The following is a 10,267-nucleotide window of genomic DNA, read 5'->3' as shown; positions in this document are numbered from 1 at the left end:
CTTTTACTGGCTAACATCATGTACTGTATAGTTGCTATACTGCTTTAATTTGTTTTCTCAACATTAATCTACTCTCCATTCCCCATAATATGGTATGGATTGTATTAAAACAAAAAAAATACTAAAATTATTTTAGCATATAGGGCTGCAACATAACAACATTTGGGATATGAACACAATGTTGTAGTTAATTGTATGCATTGTAGTTAAAATGTACAGTCAGTATTTTTGCATTGGTAATGGACTCAATAATCCTACAGATGAACTTTTTTAGACTTGTAGTTTTATTATGTGACTGTAAAACGGAGCATTTACATTTGTAGTATTATTATTACAAATCAATGAAATATGCAGTTGCAATAAATTACAGTATAGGAAAAATAAATTAGCTTAATTTACTATGATCAGTGCAAAGGAAACACTCACCCACATCCATAAAGTAAATACCGAAACTTCTCTAAAGTACAAGATTAATTTCTTCAAGAAGTTCAAAAAGTAATTTCTTGTTTGCTGTTATAAAAAGCATAGTTCCCAACCCATAGTTCGATTTCTTTATTCTTATACATATAAATTCAGGTTGATTTGGGACACTTTTTGCTATTGAGATGATAGGGAAAAAGTGTCCTTTTTAATCTGATTCGCCTCCTATACTCTCATCCACACTATACAATTGTACAAACAATATTGACAATATCAATATGATAAAATACTTTATATAACTAATTTAAACTAAAACTATAACTATAAAAGGTTCACATGGTAAAATAAAGAGATAAAACAACAATTCAAGGGGTGATGACAAGAGAAATCATATTTGCCGTGATCTTTTGACATATAAGAGGTCTTTGTACCATTTTCAGAGCTTAAAACGTCATTATAAACTAAGCATTTTTTTTAATCCAGCATTTTGATATTGTGGATCTGTGACGTCACATGGGCAAATAGATTTGAATATGACTGCCTCCGGAGTAAGACATCGACGAATAGTTAAACATCATTGCACTATAGGCCCCGCCCACAGTCTCTCACTTCAGCCAATATGAATCAATGATTTAGATGACATCACTCACATCCTCTAGAATCCAAAGCATCCCGTCCCCTACATTATAAATAGATAATGAAGTTGTGTCTTTAAAGCGATATGGAGGAGATTAGGAGGAGAAACTGTTAGATATTAGGAATAAACTGCAGCTTTACCGATCTCAACGGCTCTGGCGAACTGTGATGTAAACAAAACACTATTGTCTATTTTTTTAAAAAGGGAGGGAAAAGAAGTTCGAAATGGCTGAGCTGAGCAAATTTAATCGAATATTATCTTTATTTCTAGAATCAGAATTTCAATTATAATCAGTTGAATTACCTATTACCTACAACTAGTGTTGTCTTCTTTGCCTAGATGGACCAAGTGAGTGAATGGATGAGAAGGCTCAGAGCCACACCCACTTATTACACAATTATACACATTATTTGATTTCACTTGAAGTATATTAGGGCCTTCACAGCACATTATGGGTATTCTAGCCATTGAGTGTATATATGTGGTGCATTATTGGATTAAATGAGCGTACTCGATAATGTCCACTATGGTTTCAAACACCACTAGAAATGGTTATCCCATAGAAATAGTTCACTGAGTGTAGGATTGTGTGCCTCTAGTGGCACCAAATGTATAAAAAAGAGAGATAACTTTTAAAAAAAGGTTTCAAAAAACTTATTGAGATGATGCATTTTGGTTGTAGGAAGGCAATCTGGTAAATGTTAGGCATGGGCTATTCCTTCTGTTTCTCAATGGTGTCCAAAGTGGATAAAGACTTGGTAAGAGCTGCTTTCTGTTTGTCTCGTCTTGTCATTGTCAGGCACATCCACAGAAAGATAGAAGCCCCTGCCAAAAAATAAATAAAAAATAAAGTTATAGTAAATGTACTGCATTTGTACAACAATAAGACATCTCTTTTTACCTCCTCTATGGTTCTATAGCTATATTTCCATTCAAACTTGCGCACAAAATTGAAAAATCACATAAAATATTTGTGAATATGAGCCCCGTTTCCATTCCATGTGTTCAAGAGAACAAAATCGTCACTTCCTAAGGAAACTGGCGCAAAATATCTGTCATAAAAATGGAAGTTGCTGTTTTTCGGGAAGCCACTGTGGCTCTTTTTTCGGATATGTAAATGACTTGCGCCTCAGAGCGCAACAAACGCGATACGATTTGTCCACTGGTTAGTCCAGTTATCCAATCACATCCTCTGTTGAGGCAAAGTCACATTATTATGTTACTATGTTATTATGTTGCACATCAAGGGATTTCTTTAGTAAATGTCTATCCATATACTTATGCGCATGTCTTCTTTTTGTGCATATGTTCTTTTTAGTGCATATGTTTTTTATGCACATTTATATGTTTTTTTAATGCACATTTTTAGAATTTATGCACATCTTGGTCTTTCTATCCAAAAAAAATAGGCGAATGGAAAGCCAAAGCTTATGATTAAAGGGTTAGTTCACCCCAAAATGAAAATTCTGTCAGTAATGACTCTCCTGAATGATGTTGTTCCAACCCCGTAAGACTTTTGTTCATTTTCGGGACACAAATTGAGATATTTTTGATTAAATCTGAGAGCTGGATCACTCATTCACAGGCTTATTAAAGTGATAGTTCACTTTGAAATAAATTTTTGGTATGTTTTATCTTACCTCAAGGACATCCAAGATGTAGGTGTCTTTGTTTCCGCAGTAGTTTCAATTTTGATATTCTTAGGTCAAACCATTCTTGTCTGTCAGTCATATAATGCAGGTCTATGGTCACCACCTCCAAGAGCATGCACAGAGAAGTCCAAATTAAACATGATTTAATGACTCGTAAATGTAAGTACACACTGATGGCCTAAGACATGAAACGAGCGGTTTGTATGAGAAAACGAACAGTATTTATATCGTTTTTACCTCTTCCGGCGCTTGTGCAGACCGAGCCTTCAGATCATTTGGTGGTTTCAAGAGGTAAAAACGATATAAATACTGTCCGTTTTCTCACACAAACCGCTCGTTTCGTGTCATAGGCCATCAATGTGTACTTACATTTACGAGTCACTAACCCTAACGGTTTGACCTAAAAATATCAAAATTGAAACTACTGTGGAAACAAAGACACCTTTGTCTTGGATGCCCTTGAGGTAAGATAAAACATACCAAAAATTAATTTCAAAGTGAACTTTCCCTTTAAGGGATCGAAACTTGCCAGCCGAGAAAAGTTAAAGGGATACTCCACTTTTTTGGGGAATAGGCTCATTTTACAACTCCCCCAGAGTTAAAAAGTTGAGTTTTACCATTTTCGAATCCATTCAGCCGATTTTCTGATATTTAGAAGAATATCAGTAACCATGACCGTATATATATTTTTCCTACTATGGAAGTCAATGAGACCAGAAACTGTCTGTTTACTGATATTTTTCGTTCTAAATATCAGAAAATCAGCTGAATACATTTGAAAACGGTAAAACCCAACTGTTTAATTCTGGGGGAGTGGTAAAATAAGCCTATTTCCAAAAAAAGTGGAGCATCCCTTTAAAGACATCGATGAGGAACGAAAGTCTTACGGAGTTGGAACAACATGAGGGCATGTTGTAGTAATTACTGACAGAATTTTCATTTTGGGGTGAACTGTCCCTTTAAGAGTAAACCTACCTTGCGTTGTATTTGAAATGCAGAACAGGTAGAGTACAACGTAGTTGGTATATCCAAAGCCAAAAAACACCAAACCCCATGTTGTTCCCAGCAGACACATGAGGCCCAGCACTGTTCCCGCGTCCTTCACTGGTATTTTATGATTGTTTTTCTCCACTTGCTTTAGCTTAAAGATCTGTCTGGACACTTTGAGAAGAACTAACAAGTTGAAAATGAATATGACGGTGAAGTAGGAAAGGTTCACGCCATACAGGACGATAGGGTCTTTGATCCAGCAACTGTACAGCATACAATAAACAATGCTAAAGTTAAAAAAGAGCAACAACAACAACAACAACAAAAGAACCAAAACAAACTAAAAATGAAAAAAAAAAATAAGTTATTAACCGATGACTTACACTGCATTTGTTGCATTTGAATTTGATAATGTCACATTTGTGGTGCCATAAAGAGGATGAGTGAATTGAATTGTAAGCAAACTTCCAACAACAACTGCAGGGATTCCTGTAAAGAGGAAAAGATTGCAGGATGAGCCACACTTCATTATCATTATTATTTTTTATGTTTCTTGTATTATTGTCCTGGGACTGGTAGCATAAACTGCTAAAAGTAGTCTTACAAGTTACATACATTTTTTTTTCTTTAATATTGAAATCAGTTACATAAAAATGTAGATTGGCCTAATTTAATTTCGAAAAGTAATGTCTGAACCTTGACTAACTGATACTAGATCTTAATACACAGCTTAACATCATATGTTTTTTTTGTGCTGAACTACTTAACCTGTAAATGGTCATAAACCTTACTAACCGTAACAAACTGTATGCCATTGGAAAGCGTGCATTTTTCAAATTTGGTGAATTTCATTAGACAGACATTTGTGACGAGTACAGAGTTCAAAACATTATTATAAAATAATGATGCACATGTAAAAATCATGCAAAGTGTAAACCTCAGCTCAAAAGATAACATCTATTTTAATTTTGTCTCTAAAAATTGTAAAAAGAAACGCTACATAAAGGAACATGTGTACCAAAGAACGTCTCAAATCATAGGAAAATAGGTTTGTCCGTATATGGACCACCAATGGAGACTGGAGGTCATCTAGTGGAAAAGTTTGGTTCTGCACCCAAACAAAATCTCACTTTTTGAGAAGTTGCTCACTGCAGAGCCAGTGGGTGGAGCTTGACGTCCAGCTCCTCCTCTCTAGATGAAATGGGTGGAGCTTGAAGGTCAAGCCACACCCTAACCCTAAACATAACTCAGTCAAGCTCTACCTATTACAACCAGAGAGGTGAAGTTGGGTGTCATTTGGTTATTGCTACACAACATTTAACACAACTTTACAGTTATATAAAAATGTACTGCAGTACATATTACAATTTAATAACTTTTCGAATTCGCTTTTATAACTTATTCCAAAAGCAAAACTATGAATCTTCCATCCAATTAATATGTTAATGTTTATTATTATGTAATACAATTCTCTGTTACTGATGTCCTATGAGACTTTGGCTGCTGTGTTATTGTATTTTGTCTTACTCACCCCATCCAATCATGGACAACTTGGCCATGTAGTTTTTGATGTAAATGTTAAACACTCTGATGAGAAGAAGGTAGAGGTGCAAGGCTTCAACAGCCATCCATGTGAAACAAGACAGCAGGCTGTAGTGTATCATCACACCGATAAACACACAGAGTTTTTCCTTTCCCAGTGTGGCAGTCCATTCGCTGAGCATGAAGCTGATGTTGAGGAGAAACAGAGCGCCACTCAGAGACACATGGATGCTGCTGGACACTTCTGCCCTTGCGTTCCTGAGAAACATACGTGCACTACTGGTCAAAAGTTTGGCATAATTATGTTATATTATTTTTGAATGAAGTCTCTTGTGCTCGTCAATACGGAAGAAGATTAGGGCCAAGCAATATTAAACAAATAATCTCGAAAATGTAAATAAAAATAATTAATAAAATTAAATTAAATAATTAATGTTAATAAAAACAAATTCAACATTTCCATTTTGAAATAATGAAGTATGAAGGGGTAGCCTACACTTAAAGGTACGATATGTAAGATTTTTGTAAAATTCAAATACTTATTTAAAAAAAAAAAAAAAAATCTTGATAAAAATAATTAATGTTAATAAAATAAAATTAAATAATTAATGTTAATAAAAAAATTCAACATTTCCATTTTGAAATAATGAAGTATGAAGGAGTAGCCTACACTTAAAGGTACGATATGTAAGATTTTTGTAATATTCAAATACTTAAAAAAAAAAAATTTTTTTAAATCTTGAGATTAAAGTCATTATGATGTGAGAATTTAGAGAAAAAAGTCGAAATACAATTTTGAGAATAAACTCATAAAATTTCGAGAATAAAGTCGAAATAATCGTGAGAAGATCGTAAACACAACTTCATTCTCGAAATTTAATGAGTTTATTCTCAAGAATGTATTTCGACTTTTTTTCTTGAAATATAACGTTTAATTTGCATTATAATGCAAATTAAATGCAAGGCCAGGTCGCCATTGTAAATGAGAATGTGTTCTCAATGTGCTCACCTGGTTAAATAAAGGTTAAATAAAAAATAAAATAAAATAATGACTTTAATCTCAAGATAGTTTTGTTTTTTTATCCTCTTCCATGCATCAAGGCTGAAAAGTTTGGTTGAAGTAAAAAAAATACTTTTGTTCAGCAAGAACACATTAAATTAATCAAAAGTGACAGTAAGGACATTCATAATAAAATTCATTATAAAATTCTATTTAAAATAAATGCTTTTTTAACTTTATATTCATCAAAGAATCCTAAAACAAAATGTTTTACGGTTTACACAAAAAACGAAGCAGCAAAAACATCAAGGTTACGTATGTAAATTGGAACGAAACGCTGCCTCCTGGTGTTGACGCTATGGAAATGCCTTGATGCAGTGCCTCGTTAACCTTTGAACTGCCAGTACTGAAGTGGGCGAACAATGAAGGAGTGAGACACGAATAGTAGTATTGCCTGCTGTCCTCAAAATGGAGTATCTCAGGTTACGCATGTAACCATGGTTCCCTAACGCTGCGTCAGCTGACACAATGGGGATTTCAATACCAACTACCAGTCCCTGCTGGAGAATCTTAGGCACTGAATCTAAAAATCAAGACTGAATCTAAAGATCACTTCCGGCGCTTCCGCAAGCGCCAGAAGTGATCTCTCGCCCGTGTACGTCACTCATTGTTTACACAAAGATTTCGTAAGTGTTACCTTTCTAAACTAGATCTAAAGGAAATCGCAATGGAAGACGATTTTGATATATATTTGATATTTGATGGGTTTATATGCATAATCTTGGTATTAGTGTAAATAATAATGTGAATCAAAGCACAGATTATTTATGTATTTATATGAAAACAGAACAGCACCTGTTGAAAATGAACGACAAGACACAGAAAGCAGAAAAGATCGCAGACAGACTGCAGCCTATGTAGCTGATGTACGACAAGATTTCCCACTGGCGTTCATCAATATTGTTCACCTCAACCTATTCAGAGAGAAGGAGGGAAAACATTTTATTAAAATAATATCAGCACAGCATGATTACTGTAGTGGCTCAGCACTCACTAGAAGCACAGCAAAAGCAGTCATGTGATTACAGGAGCACTTCACAACATCATGGAGCGGAGTGGTGTTACAGCCATCCGTTTTCCAGGTGTAGTTTCCTGCATATTCCATGAGAATTAAATGGATTTTAGCACAAACAAATTAAGAATTTAAATTATGTATGTAATAATGCTTATATGTCAGTTTAGCACTATTTTTAAAGGGATAATTCACCCCAAAACAACAACACCAACAACAAAAATGTCACTATTTACAAACACTCATGTGTTCCAATTAATCGTTCATAATCTTTCTAATTTTTTTGTAGGTTTCGAGTGGGCTTCAGTGCGGTCTGTCATAAAAAGAGAAATACAAAAAAAAGTAATTGAAAAATAATTAGGCGTGACTGTGAGGGAAGTTTTCTCAAAGTTTATTCCTGTTTTAAAGTTAAAGAGGAAGCGTGATGATAATTTGTTTGTGTTCAATGGAAAGGGGGGGGGGGGGAGCAGCACCTGGTTTGAGGGGTTGTTAATGATGACAGTTTGTTTCATTTTTGAGTGAATAATCCCTTCAGTTCTCACTCACCTTGTTCATCATAGTATTGACAAGAATAGTTTCCCTATGAATATCAACACACACAAAAAAGAAGATAATAAACAAATTAATAATATTTTGGAGCATTAGGAGAAGATTTGAAATGGTACGCTTACGTTTGTGTGATTTGTGAAATTACTGAATGGGAAATGTATTATAAGTGGATTGGTCAAATTCACAATGTCCGGTCCAGGAATTTCAATCCGTATGACTTTGGACACTATAGCATCATGGTTCTGTGAAGACAACCATAGACAGGCAGGTGGTATTATAAAGAGTGAAGGGCTAAAGAACAGGTTTAAGAGTCTTATAAAACAGAAAGAACAAATGAAAAACATTACATTAAACTGCTGATTTGAATCATAGACAACTACTCCAACTTTCATCTGGGTGGCACGCTCGAAAGCCTCCATTGGGATCCGTGTGTCTATTTTTAGAGCTTCTTCGAGCAACTTAAATAAAATTAAAAAGGAATTAATGAAGTAATTCACTGTATTGTTAACACTTAGCCTATAAAAGTCATGATTTAAACATACACATTTATTTTTATGTAACCTTTTCAAATTGTCAAAAAAAATTAAGCTGCAACCTATTCTCAGAGTCATCTTAAAGACTTTAACAAATAATGTAATCTAAGGTTTAGACCTTTGGGTAAAGAGTCTTACACTTGGAGCCGTGATTGATAGACAGCCGGATGTCTTGATGTTGTTCACCATAATCACGGCAATAATGAAATTTGGAAAATTGTAGGTCTGCGATTCCTCCGTCGTATTTATAACACTCTGTATAACTTCTCGCTCTCTACACAATGATGCCATCAACAAGGATACAACCAAATGAACACAAGATTAATATAATACAAATATTGTAAAAAATTAATTAAAAAAGAGTGATTTATACCGTGTATTAGCGTGGGTTTTTTCAGTTGTCTTTGGTTGTTCTTTAGCACACTTCTGTTTGGTAACATATGATGCTGTATTTGGCACTAAAATAGATTAAGGGAAAATTTATTATAACAAGACACTTTTCAACTTCTTTTCCACACTTGGTTTTGCTTCAAGTTCTTATTTTATCTCTTTTTCCCTAGTTTTACAAGGAAAAATATAAATGAAAACTGATTAGCTCAACTATAATGAACTTGGAATAATCTGGAATATGTTTTAAATGTTTTTTGAAAGAAGTTTTGCCTTTATTTGATCAAAAATACAGTACAAACATAATATTATAAAATAGTATAATCATTTAAAATGTATGGAGTTCATAGGAAAATTATGTTCCTTTTTTATCAGTCTGTTATAAATGTTTATTGAGCAGCACATCATCATATTAGAGTGATTTCTGAAGGATCATGTGACACTGAACACTGGAGAAATGATGCTGAAAATTCAGCTTTGATCACAAGAATAAATTATATTTTTATCAAATAAAGGCAGACTAGGTGAGCATACTTTTTCCAAAAAAATTAAACAATTTTATACAAGTTGTTAAATTGTATTGGATTATGAATGTGCAGACTTTATGCAAATACATTTTCTAAAGGTAATGTACCAAAGCAATATCACACTGAGATCTCAATGAGATCTGGAGTCCAAGACTAATGATAATGAAATACTGTGTGATTTCAGGATGAGTAACTTACAGGAGTCGCGCCTTTCTGGTTGTACTGAAGCTTTATTTTTTACCAATCCACAGATCATGATCAGAAGTAGCAGGAGTTTCATATCTGCAACTCTGTGGATATAGACATACATTAAATCAAATACAAAAAGACAAATCGATTAAAGTAAATGTAATAACCACAATAAAAAAGGTTAATCTTTTCATTGTTAAAATGGTTTATAAAAACTTAATAATCAATAAATAAACACAGACTAAATAGGCCTAACATATGTATAATCCAAACATTTCAGTTTAAATACATGCAATCTTTCTTTTCGTACCTTACTGTTTTTAGTCATAGGCCGAAGTTGTGTTCACTGTGGAAAGTTTGCAGAAGTGAAGAGCAAAACTCAAATGTTGTGGCTTCAGTCAAACTCAGTGAGCTCCACTAATGACAGAGCACAAAGACATCCTTGTCATCACATTTAGCTTTCAGCAATACCATTAACATACATACTGTACACATGCACACACAGGCTATGAAGAAAACAAAAATGCAAGAATAGCAAAAAAAAGGCTGTTGTCTGTTTTATAGAAATGGCATTCATTGGCATGATGTGATATATGATATGACCAAATCCTCAGCAATACAAGCTACTATCGTTTCTTAAGGGTTAACTGTAATTTACTCATCATATTGTAATACTGTACACATTTTCATAGTTACCATGTGAGGTTATTAATTTACATCAATATAAATACTGTTGGTTCAAATACAACTTTATACTTACAAAAATCTC

At 33.8% G+C, this 10,267-nt stretch overlaps 1 protein-coding gene across 1 annotated transcript; it reads right to left on the bottom strand.

Moving 5' to 3' along the window:
- Window positions 1-287: 287 nt before the first annotated feature.
- On the bottom strand, window positions 288-9,900 carry LOC120492702 (adhesion G protein-coupled receptor G2). Its single transcript, XM_039690933.2, has 13 exons — window positions 9,809-9,900; window positions 9,508-9,599; window positions 8,769-8,853; window positions 8,534-8,669; window positions 8,210-8,320; window positions 7,985-8,104; window positions 7,860-7,893; window positions 7,296-7,393; window positions 7,097-7,215; window positions 5,231-5,499; window positions 4,083-4,188; window positions 3,685-3,962; window positions 288-1,882 (listed from the first exon to the last, which is right to left on the bottom strand). The coding sequence occupies exons 2-13, from the start codon at window positions 9,587-9,589 to the stop codon at window positions 1,770-1,772; spliced, it is 1,551 nt and encodes a 516-aa protein (XP_039546867.2). The 5' UTR covers window positions 9,590-9,599; window positions 9,809-9,900; the 3' UTR covers window positions 288-1,769.
- Window positions 9,901-10,267: the final 367 nt, after the last annotated feature.

The sequence above is a fragment of the Pimephales promelas genome, chromosome 1, assembly GCF_988280905.1.
Source record: "Pimephales promelas chromosome 1, fPimPro1.hap1.1, whole genome shotgun sequence".
Taxonomy (NCBI): Eukaryota; Metazoa; Chordata; class Actinopteri; order Cypriniformes; family Leuciscidae; genus Pimephales; species Pimephales promelas.
Note: the sequence above shows the minus strand (reverse complement) of the source record. Positions and strands in the feature narration are given on the sequence as shown.